This window comes from Tribolium castaneum, chromosome 2 (assembly GCF_031307605.1).
Source record: "Tribolium castaneum strain GA2 chromosome 2, icTriCast1.1, whole genome shotgun sequence".
Classification (NCBI taxonomy): Eukaryota; Metazoa; Arthropoda; class Insecta; order Coleoptera; family Tenebrionidae; genus Tribolium; species Tribolium castaneum.
Window position 1 is genome coordinate 23,375,660 of NC_087395.1, and position 15,189 is coordinate 23,390,848.

At 31.7% G+C, this 15,189-nt stretch overlaps 1 protein-coding gene across 3 annotated transcripts in view; it reads left to right on the forward strand.

Moving 5' to 3' along the window:
- The window catches only part of LOC660135 (crossveinless 2), a 49,382-nt gene that overhangs the window by 15,939 nt on the left and 18,254 nt on the right, over window positions 1-15,189 (forward strand). For 2 of the 3 annotated variants that reach the window (XM_008200004.3, XM_015983778.2), the window contains exon 3: window positions 13,986-14,074. The exons of the other annotated variant lie outside the window; for it this stretch is intronic. In XM_008200004.3, coding sequence (XP_008198226.1) covers window positions 13,986-14,074 — 89 coding nt within the window. The remainder of the gene's footprint in view (window positions 1-13,985; window positions 14,075-15,189) is intronic. 3 annotated transcript variants of the gene reach the window in all.

The window sequence follows — 15,189 nt, forward strand, 5'->3', positions numbered from 1 at the left end:
GGCGGTATTGTATGACAAGAACGCCGATAATGCCTCTTTGTTTCAGCAGGAATTATCGCAGGTCATGGAGCGTGCTGCTCTCTGCATGATACCATTCTTGATCTTTTCATTAGCGCATTTAGCACCGATCTGGACTGATTGAATTACGCTCTTGCACAAACTGCGTTTCGTCCAAAAAAGAGCCAGTTCTAGGCACTTTAGAGTAAATAAATTCGATTATTGAATCTGCGACCACCCGCCATGCAGACGTCATAAGCTACGTCGGGACGCTGCTGGTTTGCTTTACGCACTCTCCTGTTTATGATCATAATCAGGGTCAAGATAACAATATTAATCCTGAGGTAGATCGAACTGGATCCAAATGAAATTCGAGCCGGATAGTTACTAAAATACGATAACCATTTCTGTCATGTAAATAATATAACATCATTAATAACGCGAACGGACTGTTTTAAATTATGCGCCAGAAGGATTTGTTCCCGAGATTTTATCCAACTGTTATAAATCGCTGCGAGGATTCAAATCGCGAATCGGCCTCTACCCGCCCATAAATCACCGATTCCGTCAGCCTGTGCATCCTTGAAGCGCAATTATGTGCTCGATTCGAGGATTTAATTAGTCCTCCAGGTTGGCCTTATCACACTGTCGAGGCGGATGTTTGTTATTGTAATTTTTATTTTAAGAATTTTACACGATATTGACGGCTGTATTCATATTTTTTCATACATTTGAATATTTTTAACATATTTTAGGATGATAGATGAGCGGTTAGAGTCAGGCCTGGAATTCCTAAGCCTCGAATTAGTCAATCGAACTAATGGTAATAGAAAAACAAGTGTATCAACAAGGATTGCTGTCACGGTTTAATCGCTACTTAGAAGGATTTAATTACAAAGTCGCCTATTTATTGGGCGCACTGTCACCACACACGTCATAACTCACGGTGATTTGTCGAATGGTGGAGGCGAGTAATTAAGTCAGTTTTTAAAGATTTGCGATTAATTGAAGCTGGGCTTCGTCGTTGGCAACGCTGGGCTTTGTGCCAACAACGGATTATTTTAAAGACCTTGTTTTAGTGTCTCATTATTTCAGTTTTTATGTTTCATACTTTGCAGTCTTTTAATTATTATTTAACAACCAAAATAAACGACAACTTCAGGCATTAATGCGATTATCTTGTGCTAAAACGGGACACAAGAGCTTCGCCGGTGGTATTTCAACCATGGAGCTTGTACAAATTAGTAGATTTATTTTCAGTTTTTACGAACAGGGTCAGTAGAGGTGAATTTTTCTTTATAGGATCTTAGTACCAGTCGGTTTTTAAAATTTGAAATTCAAGCAGGAAAAAGAAATACAATTTGATGACGGACGGGACACAAAAAAGATCTCACTTTTTTTTACTAATTATAACAATTATTTTTAAAGTAAGAGGTGTTGAATCTTTTGAAACCACGAAACTGAAAAACAATGTGTAACCACTTCTGATGACGGACGGGACAAAAAAATTTTGTGTATGAAAATAACTCTATAAATTTATTCAGACTTTAACGATATCAAAATTAGTCAGTGGACATTAAAAATTCTTGGTCTTGTTTCACGACGTTAGAAATAGCAACATTTTTGAGTTTTCAATTACGGACGGGACACCAAAATTTACGAAGATAAATAAATATTAAATAAAAAATTAAATAAATAAAATATTACTGGGATTTTAGGAAACTTTCCTAACACGCAATTTTTAAGGGCTTTTCTTAAAACTCGAAATAAATTTGTTTTGTTAAAAATGGCAAAATTTGAAGCCCTTTTTGTTTTTTGTAAATCCTTAAAGTGATTTGTTGTATTCTAAATGAGTTTTAAACATCCTACGGTTGTTTGAACTTCCTAATTTAAAATAAGATACTTTTTCAATTTTTTTATTATTACGTATATTTATTTTTTTTAAAATCTAATAGTTATTTCACATCTAAAGATTATTTTGTTCCTGAGACTTCCACTATTTCAGCTTATTAGTCTCTTAATTCTCTACAGTATGTCATATTATTTGATTCCTTAATTTTTAAGTTTTTCGTGGTTTTACTGTCTTTTCTTATTAATGTTCTTACTGTGCAGCTTTTCAGTTTTTTAATTATCACTTTTTCAGTCACTACAGAATTTTATTCTTATTGTTTTTTAGTTTTTTTGATTCCAGATCTATAGTTTTTTCAGTTTCGCAGTTTTTCAGTCGCTTAGTTTTTCAGAATTTCAGTCTCAATAATTTTTTTTGTTTTTTTGTGTTTTTTTGTTGCTCAGCGTTAGTTTCTTTGTCAGTTTTTGAACACAAATGAATATGTTAGCCTCAATTTCTCAACACGCCCATACGCCACTATCTCCATTTTGTTTAATAAAAAAATTAAGTATGATAAGCCACACAGTGGCTTCCAACAGGTGGGTCAATAAAAATTTCTGAAAAAAGTACGCACTTTTTGGAAAAATGATATAAGGATTTTTAACTCGTCTGATTATGACAAATTCACGTACGAAATATTGCTAAGCCATTCTCTAACACCATGTATTATTTTTTAATTTTAAACAATTTTTGTATCTGCCTTGATTTTGAAATAAAAAATTATTTACACAGAAGTGTCAAAATTGCAGTGTTTGCCGATTGTTAACTTTGATTTAAAAAATTTATTTATTATAATTATTATAATTGTGATTACTATTTTTTCCAAACCGACATTGCAGATTTTAACTAGTAGTGTGAAAGTCCGTATTAATAGCAATTAATAAAAAAAAGTTTTCTAAATTACCATATCGACTCCAGATTTAAATCCACAACAAAATAATTATTAACTAAATCGTACATTTTGAAAATTTTGATCTCAGGAATTTTTCTCAAGGAATAATTATTAGTTTGGAAAAAATGGGCGAACATTTCTCGCTTTTGAAAAGGTGTGCAGCAGATGATACAGAACCAAATTAAAAGAAACTGTTTGTTCGGTTAATTACTTAAAAGAAACCGATTTTTTCGTCTGATCGGTCGCGAAAGTGAATAATTCGCAGGATAATTGCACATTTGCTCGTCCTGTTAATTAATTGTCGAGGTAGAAGCGCGTGCATCTGCACGACGCAATCGAGTTAGCCTCCTGCGTAATAAATGTTAATAAAACCAAATAAATGTTTTATAGTTCATAAAACAAGAGAGAAGAGGAATTGTTATTACAAGTTTTATTGACAGAGAACAATGGGCAGCAACAAGGCAATACCACACACAATGAAGCGAATTTCAGCGATTATACGAGAGTTTGTACAATTTTACGCCGATTCTCCCATGAGAGGCTGTCTGGAGCTGGGGCTAAAATAGCCGAAAATGAGTCAAACGCGATCTCATGGGGTTTTCTACCTGTCATCGGAATCAAACGCGCCTCTAAATTTAGAAACCGTCTTAGAAATTGCTCGCACTAATTACGCCGCGCATAACTGTTTTAATTAACAGAAAAAAAACTTATGTAACTCGTGTTGGGGGACTTAATTAATCGCAGTGGACGAGTTCCCAGTAAAAATAAACTCTGTGACATTGTTACGCATGCAAATGCAATCATGCAGGTGTTATGTCTTGAATTAATTAAGGTTTATTGAGATAATTCATATGTTAAGTGGGTTCTTGGATTTTCAACCATTTCATTTACAACCGTTTGGCATATTACATCTAAACTGACTCCGGGTGGATTTTATTTCGAATGATTTATGGCAATATTGTAATTTTATGCCAGAACCTCGCCTATTCCATTACACAGGCTTTTAAAAATTATTGCAAATACGGATCTAGATTCAGGGCTTTGTAATTTGATTAACAATAAACACTGAGGCTGTTGACAGACGCACACATAAAAACTTAATGCTACTATAACTGAGCTCGGTTTTTTCACTGGCGTTTGCTATTTATTTAAATTACAAATTATTCAAATTTTTAATCCAAAGGAGCTCGACGTACGGAAACTGCGCCGATTTCGGTGCCATATCAAAGGTTACGCGATTTAATATATACAGGGTGATTTTTTTTTATCGACTGCTTCCATTATTTTATTCGAAAACGGTGCAGTTTACAAAAAATCTTAAATTAAATGGGCTTTCAAATTCTAGTAATAAGTACCAGAGCTCAACTAATTTGAGCAACAAAGTTATAAAATTATGTTATATTTATCTTAAAATTTCACTGTTAAATTATTAAAAAAAAACGCATGCCAAATTTTATAAAAGTTATACAGGGTGAGTCTAATAAAAGTACGGGGGGCTACAGGGTGTTTATACCCTAGGACGTATTTCAGGAAAATATTTTTTGATTATACAGTATGTCCCAAAAAAGTATGACGTCACACTAATACATTTTTTTTTAATAGCATGTTATTATTTTTAGTGCTCATTATGTTGCTTTTCTAGCTTTTTATATGTCTCTAAAGTTTTTTTTAATCGGTTCAAGGCCTACTGTTAAAAAAACCAAAAAAATAGGTTTTTATATTTAGTTTTGAAAATTAATAAAAAAATAGAAACTGTGCTTTCTTGGTAACATTATTATAAGGTCTAACAGACTTTTTTTGCTTTGATTTTTTGATTTTTTTCAGAATTTTTTTACAATTTATTTTAATTAAAATTAATTAATTAATTAATTATATACTTACGATTAAGTAGCTGCAAAAAATATTATTCCTTGTGGCATCTGATAACAAGCATGCTATTTTTTTTAGTGCTCATTAGGATGCTTTTCTAGCTTTTTATATGTCTCTAAAATTTTTTTAATCGGTCCAGGGCCTACTGTTAAAAAATTAAAACCAAAAAAATCGGTTTTTCATCTTTACTTTTAAAAATTAATAAAAAATAGAAACGGCGCTTTCTTGGTAACATTATTATAAGGTCTAACAGACTATTTTTGATTTGATTTTTTGATTTTTTTTCAGATTTTTTTTACAATTTCTTATAATTAAAATTAATTAATTAATGAATTATTTAGGTACGATTGAGTAACTGCAAAAAATAGTATTCCTTGTGGCATCTGATAACAAGCATGCTATTTTTTTTAGTGCTCATTAGGATGCTTTTCTTGCTTTTTATATGTCTCTAAAAATTTTTTAATTGGTCCAGGGCCTACCATTAAAAAATTAAAACCAAAAAATTCGGTTTTTCATCCTTACTTTTAAAAATTAATAAAAAATAGAAACGCTGCTTTCTTGGTAACATTATTATAAGGTCTAACAGACTTTTTATGATTTGATTTTTTGATTTTTTTTTCAGAATTTTTTTACATTTTCTTATAATTAAAATTAATTAATTAATTAATTATTTAGCTACAATTAAGTAGCAGCAAAAAATATTATTCCTTGTGGCATCTGATAACAAGCGATGCTGCAAAAACATTCACATACATGGGGAATAATTTTTTTTGAGATATAGGGAAAGATATTTTAGCAGACTCACCCTGTATTTTGAGCTTAGTTTGGGTGGCCAATAATTCCACAAAAAGCGTTTTTAGAAAAAATGAAAAATATAGATCAATTATATATATTAACCTTGATACATATTTTCGAAATTTTTTGAGTAATACAGAGTGTCTCAAATTTTTAAAACACAGTACTTTCTCGGTTATACGGTTGATTGTGGCGTTTTTTCGCCTAGTCTCGCGCGTTTTCTCCGTTTTGTTTACCGTCCGTCCGGTGAGTGGTTGTTTTTGAAAGTATGTGCAGCAGTGAAGCGTTCTTGTAGTAAAATCCATGTGGAGTGCACCTCACTTGATGCACACCTGCAGTTGCACGACATACGACCTTGGCCTCGCGGCCTGCGTCCTGCTGTTTAACGAGAGATTGTATGGCTTATACCTGTTATCCGGAGTGGTAGTGCCGTTGCAGGAATGTCAAAACGGTGCAACCGCGCACTTGTCACTTTATGGACACAGTAAATGGATCAATCGTTACGACTTGTTAACGATTTTCACGCGGAAACGAACAATTCGGCCTTTTTCCCACCGGGAAATAGTCGACAAACCCATAAAAATATCTGGCTCGCAAGACCATCTGGGGGAAAAGGAAAAGAAAAAAAAACAATAAGGATACAATAAAATACAAAATAGAAATTTTAGTTGGATTATTTATTCTGTGGACTGTGGCCCACTTGATTTTTCTTGGAGTATGAATGCATCTTGTTTACGGTTTCTCTCAGGAAAGTGTTTCCTGTGTTTTTAGTTTTTTAATATTTACGACCAAAGTCAGGGTGTAAAAGTACTTATATATAATAAAAAATTGTTATTTGTATTCTGATAGTCGTTTGACTGTCTGATGTCTTGTGGAATATTTTCCTGCAACACTCAATATTTTCCTGCCGGTTTATTATTACTGTTTTATTTTTATAAACATTTTAGTAAAATTTAATTAAGTTGTTAAGCGACATTTCAAGATGTTCGTTTTGTACCTTTTCTCGCGATGCACAAGCAAAAAATAAATCCGTCTATAACCATAAATACATTTATCTCAATATTTTATATAATAAATTTGAATAATACAACTAATTACGGAGATTTCCGCTGTTTATTTTAGATTATAGTTATTATGCGATTTTATTTTTTTTTATTTTGAGTTGCAAAGCTTGTTATTTAATCTCTAGACTAAAGGGATTGATTTATTCAACTATTTGCCTTTTTTCAATCAAGTTTGAATTAGAAATTTTTTACTTTTGTATGCCGTTTGATCAAATTAAAAATTTCACATAGTTTTTTAGATTTGTCTTTGGGATAATTTTGGATAATCTGAGGCGATTTGAGTTGAAGATGATGGCAAAAGTATTGAATATTTTTTTGTGAAATCAATTCACTTTTAATACAATTAATTATGTGTACAAAACAAGATGAAATGAAAAGGCACAAAAATTTCTGCAAGAATTTTGTTCGAAAACAGAATTGAATTTTGTTTCTCTTTTTTTTTATAAATCAGCGAACAAATTTTCACAACTAGAAAAACTAATTCTTCTAATTATTAACACATTTTTTTGACTACAAGTTCAGTTTTCTAAAAATATTTTTTTCTATTATCTCAAAAACTACAATAACGAAAATCAGCGTCTGCAGCTAAAAATACTTATTTATTTTCTCTAGGACTGTCATTTTTTTCACAATTTTACTACAAATAATAAATAAATAAAATAATAAAATAAATAAATAAATAAATAAATAAAATAATAATTAATAAAAAATGTAAAATTAAAAAAATTAAAAATACTTACTATAATTAATCAAAATTTTATGATTTTTCGTGTAGTTCTAAAACAAACGATGCCTGATTGATTTTTTTTCATAAATACGTAAAAAAATATTGCTAGCTTAAATTTTTGTCTAACATTTAAGTATCGTCTAGAGAAATAATAATTTTTGTAGGGACTTAATATTCAATAATTATTTAAGGAATTTTAGAAAAATTCTGAAAAAATTCACCTAGGTAGAGAGAAAAGTTAAGTATTTAATAGCTTACACCACATTACTTGCAATTTTTAGTTTTTGAGAGAAAGTTAAATATACAGTGTGTTTTTAAATGATTCTCATCTAGTCGTCTGTGAATTTCTCATGTAAAATCAGAAAATGCCGCTTCATAGAACTAATGATAGGCATTTAGATATCGAATATTACCGTTTATAAAAGACTTTTCTTGCACAGTGTAACAATTTAGTTGCATTTTAACAAAATTAAAAAAAATAATTGAATTTTTCAACTGACAGATGTGACATTTATTGACAGAGGATTAAATTGAGCAGAGCGGCACAAATTTTTTTACCAATTTCAAAGTTAACTAGATGAGAATCATTTAAAAACACATGGTACTTCTAGCAGAATCAGCCTGGATGCTGCAAAATTTTTAGTATTCATAGATTTTGTGTGTGCGTTTACAGTTACAAGAAACATTGAGATTCTAAAGTAAAATTGGCTTAAAGTAAAAGTAAAGACTCGATAAAAGTAATTTACGATAAGGTAATTGCATGTATGGAGAAACCCAAAAACGTTAAAAGTACTTCAATATTGTGTAATTTTACATGAATATAAATTCACTTGTACAAGACGTTTTTTAAATTAGATAATTATTTGTTAACTGCAGTTTCACATGACTTTTGGTTGTTGAGCAATTTTTTGCTCTAGGAGCGTCTAAAGGAAGAGAAAGGCGTTCAATCATTTCTTTAAAAAATCTCCTGAAAGCTAAAAATTGTGAGCAACCGTGGGAGTGCCTCCTGTAAGACAACAAGACGTAATGGGTGTTTCGATGTCCATTATGTAGAAAATCAAGGGCGGGACCTTTGAATGACCTGTGGGCACTGCTATAGAGCCATTATTTCCTGCATTAGCGCGAGATGATGTCATAAGATGTTATCGTCAGCGTGCTCCCAGCAACTTTTTGAAAATGCCAATTTTTTCCAGGATGTGAAACGTTACGTCATGCCGAATAACACAACAATTGTAATAAAATTTGATCTTGTGGACTTTCCAAATCCTGTACACACACACACACACACGTGAATAAATCGCCAAGCTTCCATTTACATAAAATCATGGAAACAATAAAAAATGCGAACAAATTTCTCATTTATTAAGATACGAATCTCCGGCATTTGCATCGCGTTTTAATGCCCATGTATTCATTACGTAATATCAATTTGCGATCTGCATAATGATATGCAATATATCATATGTGTCAGCAAGTTACAATAGTCGCTAAGTTGTTCGAGGGAATGCTACACGATTCCCACCTCTGATAGCTAGAGTACTGTTATCAATACGGAAAAATCGGTTTTACTAATCGGGTTATTTATGGCCCTAATTTAAACGCGCCAACTTGGAGCAAATCAAACGCTTTTTTCAATTTGTTGACTGCTCAAGCCACATTCAAAAAACTGCTGCTTGGATTAAATCAGCGCTACAAATTAAAGATTCTTTTTTGTAATACGAGCGGAGCCCAAGATCCGATTTCCCCACGGTAGCAAAGTCATTTCAAGTCTTTGTGAAGAAATGAGATAAAAACTAAATTATTTGTCATTTTTTTAATTCTTTGTTTGTTGTTTGTGTTTTTTTAATTTCCCATACAATGCAGCTTATAAGGCAAAAATAGTCTTAGGTTATTGGTAATTTTCAGATTAGTTCACGAGCTTTTTCATAAGTAATTTCAATTATCCGTTACAGTTATCGTTATTAAAGCTTTTACTTGTTTTGCTGAAAGTAATGACGGATTTTGCTAAATTGAAATTATTTTTAATTTAATAAAATTGATAAGTCATTACACCTAATACTTCTATTAATTTGACGCATTAGATCTAATGTACTAGGGAAAAACTAGGGAATATTGATTGAAACTTGAATATAACTGTTGTTGAACAAACTATACAAAGTGAATCTGCCGAGTATTTTTTTAATCACTTTTAATGACAACATTAAATAGTTGCACAAAAAACTACATTCGGTTCACTTTCATAAAAACCATTGTGGTGGAAATTGGGTACTTTTGACATTAACTTTTATATGAGTTGTCATGGTAACGGATTAGTCAATTCCACCACAATGGTTTTTATGAAAATAAACCGAAAATATGATTTTTTTATGTTATGTTAAAACAAGCCATGTTCAAATGTTGTTCTATGCAAAAATACTTAAAATAAATAAAATAAAAAACAACCTAATTTTAATTCTTATAGACCTGTCATTTGAGTTAATAACTGAAATATATTTTCGAAAAAATTTGAGAAAACTTCTAATCATTTCAAAATTTTGCAATAAAAGCTAAATAAACAAAGTAAATCTGAAACGATAAAAACAAGTCTTAAAAATTTGAAAAACTCAAATAAAAAATAAAAAATCTGAGATGTTTCTCAGTTTTTTAAACGTGGCAATTTTTCATCACATTAACCAACGAAATCTCAAAAATTTTGAAAAATCATGTTTCAAAACTTGAAATATTAAAAGATATGATTCAAAAACCTTATGAAATTTAAGTAAAATTGTTTAATCGTAATTTGAATTCTAAACATTTGAAAAACTCGAATAAATTTGTTTTCAGAGACCTACTGTAACCTGTACTCGTACCTGTAATCCATTATCCACGTACATAAACAAATTAAAAATAATTCAACCTTAAAATCTGAAAAATTTACACAAAATTTATTAATTATTTGGTCTTAAAAAAAACGTGAAAACTTGAAAAAACTGTCGATTCGATTCCAAAATCTGATTTATTACTATTATCAGTAAGACGAATAAGATAACAATTTTTAAGCATTTTTGCATTTTTAAATTTTTAAATGTTCTTTATTGTTGTGATTTGTTGTATTTAATAATCATTAAGAAACAAAGTAGTTCAAGAGAAAGAAAAGATTTTCGATTCATTAAATTTTTCTTTCCAATAATTTTGAAAAAAAATTAAATTCACAGAATAACCTAAAAATTCTGATAATTTGATAACCAATTTTAATCATTTTATTATTATTTCAACTTTCTACAACGATAGTGAATATCATCAGAAAAAAAACATCGAAAAAAAAACTCTGTTACATAATTTTTTTTAATTAAAATTTATTATCTTGAATACAGTGATTTTCAACAAAAAACTGTATTCTACGTATTTTCGTATGTATAAAAAAATTTAAATACAAAAATTTGGTATTGATTTTAGTAATAGATAAGAGAATTATAATTTATTCAAGCAGTTCTCATCCGACTTTCAGAAGAAAATCTCCACCTGTGTGACATTAATCTCTGAGTACTATATCAGGACTCCTCGATGTTTTCAAGAACATTTTGATCTTTTATATATTTTTTACAATTTTTTTAAAATCTTAATTTTCTTTTTCCAAAAAACAAAATTGAATTATGTATTTGATTTGTAATTGTAATTTTGCATTTTTATTTTTTGAGCCCTTTGCTCAAACATTTTGGTTAAGCTTTCTGTTCCAAACTTGGAATTTGAAAAATGTCGAATTTGTTCCCTGCGGACGTGTTGTCCATCAGCTGGAAATTAATCCCGAAATGCGGCGATTACAAGTCCACTAAGCTGCAACAAATTGATCAAGTTGTCGCTCGTTCGGAATTTTCAGGACCCATCTCATCAATCGGCTCCAATTCGAAGGAATTCCGTCCGATTTAAGCAAATTAAACGTGTTCGAGTGATCGAAAGTCCATTCGTTTTGGTGCTTTCCTGTCAGGTTGCATGTGTGACACTACGTCATGAGGTGGGCAAGAATCTGCGAGGTTAACGGCCCCATGGCAGTTGACCCAGCGCCCGGACAAATGATCTTGAACGTACGCACGGACCTTGAGAGTAGTGCCAACATTTCCACCTACGTTATTACGTAACGAATTGACCCAAATCGGAAAAAAGCGGAACATCCTGAAAATGGGCGAAAAATGCTAATGTGCGGCGCGACAAACACCTGCTATTTAAATTTAAAAAATAAGTTTTTTAATGAAAAGATGCACTAAAAAGTAAAAATGATGTTTTTCTATCAGAGGAGAATATTTTTGCTTACAAGTTAGGATTTTAAAATTTATTAAAGCTTTAGATTGCATTGTCACGCAGATTACGTAAGTATGCAAAATTTCAGTTCATTGGGACAACGGGAACCCTTTCAAATTTGGCTCCAAAAATGTGAAACAGACAGACAGACAACAAAGCAAGTTAAATAAAAGCTTTTAAAAAAGAGCGTGTTTTAAAGGATTTTATTTCGTGTTATTTGGTCCAGCGTCGAGCTTCGCCGCTTTTACGGGCTTAAAACAGTTTGGATTAATTTGGTAAAAGCTTTCTTTCAATCTCGTACGCTTTTATGTAATTTAACGTTGTTTCCGGTTTTAACAAACCGAAGGTGTGGGCCGTAAAACAAAGTGCACTCTGGTCTAAAGCTTTTCCAGCTTTGGACCAATCGCAATCAGCTATTTTAGGTTCTATTTGTTGATTTTCATTAAGGATTTGGTTCTAAAATTCTGATAAATTCGAATAAATCTGAGTTGAAAAAGAGTTGAAAGAAAAATTAAAATTCCCTGCTTTCTTTGACTCAACCCATCGTAAAGCCCTATTTATCCCATCTGTTTGCTGACTGGGAAGATTAGAAAAAGTCACCTCCTGGACTATTATTAGCGTTCCGTCATGCAGGAGCTTTATAGACTTATTATCGTGATTGCAAGGAGCGAGCTCTTCCTTATCAGGAAATTTATGTTCAAATTGATAGTTATTATGGCTTAATGAAGACTATAACAGTAAATGGCACCAATCTAGCCAGCGCTTCGCACCAGATCCTGAAAAGTTTGCCGCAGATGACCGCTCAGAGGCCAATGCTTTTCAAGTTTGCTTTAAAAAATCCAATCTCGGGGGAGCTAATGATTGAAATTACATAGCCAGGAAAAAAATCTCTACTAGTGCACACTTATACCACACACATCAGCAGCAAAAAAAAAGCCGCCAATTACATTTTCTTCGTTTTGAGTTATCTAGAGGAATATATAACAATTTTTTATCTAAATGTTTTCTCAACGAGAAAATTAACCACTCAAAATACTTTTACTTATTAATGATTTTTTACTACATTTTGGCAAGATATGTTGGTAGTAATGAGTTTTTGGTGAAAAATTCTATAATAAACCTCTCGAAAGAAATAAATATTTTGTGCATTGTTCTAGTAGAATCTTTCGAATTTAATCTTATTTTTGCAATTTTCTACGTTTTTGCAGCATTTTTCTAATTTAATAACACATTTTAGACCTGTCTTCAGGTAGAAATTTCCCTATTTATTTGTCAATTTTCGAAATTTTGTTTTTCGTTGGAATGTGTGAAAAAACAACTTGGGATAGAAATCAGTGGTGTTACACTTCAAATTTTGCGAAAAGGTAAATAAATTTTCAAAAAATGTTTACATTTTTCGTCGATAACTGCGTTTAGAAATGGTTTAGACTGACAGTCGTCGTCAATTCACTGTTTTTTTTTTATATGAACTCCAAATTTTAAAAGAGATTTCTTTGCAACTACAAGAATTTTACGTCTAAACTCTCCATCATAAACAGTTTTTCCTTAACTTTAAGAAATGGTAATCATCGATGAACGAGAGAGAAATTGAACCTTTCCTGCCAAGTTTTACGTTTATTATTAACAAACATTTGGAAAAGTGGATTGTCAATAATGTTATGTACAAAATCTCTGAGATTTTGGGAATTTGTCTATGCATTTACAAAATACGTAGGTACTTGAAACCAAAATTGGGTCTAATTTTTTGGCCGCCTTTAGCATCTACGTAAACTTTAGATTCTGTTTCAAATTATAAAGTTATTGGAATTCATGATTTTGTTACGTTTTTTACACGAGAAGACCTTCAATATCATTTTTTGGGAAATTTAAAAAGACGACGGGAAATATGAAGGGTTCTTAATGGCCAATTTTAGGGATGAGATGTTTAACTAAAAATTATGACTGAAAGAAAAGCATTTTTAGCAGTGAACTAACTATGTTTTAAGTTATGTTTTTAATATTAAAAAATTTCAGAAAGGTGAAATATTTGTAGGTATTCAATTATTTTCTTTTTTTAAATAGTAATTCCAAAATTCCTACGTTTCCTACGCCCCTGGTTAAATTTGACGTAAAATTATGTCATTTTTGACAAAAATTATAGCCTTGAAATTATTTTCGAAATAAAGCTCTGACATAAGTTACTAACAAAAATTTTAATGAAAGGATAGAAATATATACCTTAGGGAATTTTAAAGGAACTCTAGTTTTCACTATTTTAAAACACGCTTTTCATAGCAACGTGTTTTAAATGAAAATGTCCTAACAAAACAAATTTTGAATAGTACTTATGCGGAAACGCTTAAGTTCTCGCATACGCTCGTTGCATAACGACATCCCTGCAATGTAAAAATAGGAATTTGGTTGGGGTTATTTTTTATTAAGTAAAAAAAATTGGCTGATGTGAAAGGTGCAGCTTCTAATGGTGATCCTTTTTTTCAGAGGGGAAGCGCGCCAAGTGCTTTCAGGAGGGCCAGCCGATCGCCGTGGACCACATTGACAAATCGAAATGTTACTCTTGCGTTTGCCAGGTAATTCCCGCGAAGGCATTCTCTAAATTCCTCGCATATCATCGCTGTAATTCTACGCCAGCGAGTTATTAATTTTGTTTACGAATTCTGCAACTGGTTTTACGGACGGGCCGATCCAAGCAAGCGCTTCGAATATTTACTATATCCTTGTGTAAATATTTCAGCCGACGTAAATCTCTCGATGACAATTTTGTTGACATACCTGTTGATTTGATTGGCATTTTGACGGCGTGAAGTGCGGCCAACAACAGGCATTTCTTGATTGCTCCTTTTTGTTTTTAGGTTAACAGGTGGATGGCCATGGAGGAGATACATTGAACTTTCTTTTTGATTAATTACTAAATTTAAATATCACGCTGCGTGCGCGCGAAAGCGCCCGATTTTGCAACAAATTATAACAATGTTTCGTGTCTTTTACGCAATTGTTTACAATCGCAAACTGGTTTTGCGTTATTATTATTGAGGCGCTTTATTTGCACCGGAAATGCCGAGCACCGTCATTGTTTTATGAGAAGAAGAGCGGCCCCCAATAAGTGATAAAAACGAAGGAAACATACTTATCGTCCGCGGAAGGTTTCGCCGTACATCCGTGTTTATTGTTTTGTTCCAATAAGAAAAAATAAACCGTTCGTTCGAGATTAGCGCAATAACGGAGCCATTGATTGATTTCGATTTTTGGTCGTTCGAGAGGCTTTTTAATTATTTATCTGTTTAATTGCCGATCGCTTATGCAGGGCAATTATAGATGTTAATTATGTTTTTAACTCCGTAATAAATCTCCGTTTTGAATGGTCATTCGGACTGAAGAGGTAAAGTTATAAATTATGGTACAGCGTGCGCATAAATTCTGCCGGCTGTCCGATTTTGGACGTGTTCGGGTGGCTGCACTGCTTTTTAATTCCAAATCGGTAATTAAAGACATGCCACCTTAAGCTTCACGAGTTTTTAACAAAAATTAAAAATGCTTTAATAATCCGAAGCGGCTCCGGATTTTTAACGAAAATACAGGGTGGTCCACGAGTAATAATGAGCCTGAATTTTTTTTAAAGCAACCATAGATTACGTGGATAGTAAAATATTTGCTTTCAATTAATCAAACATAATAATCGTATTTT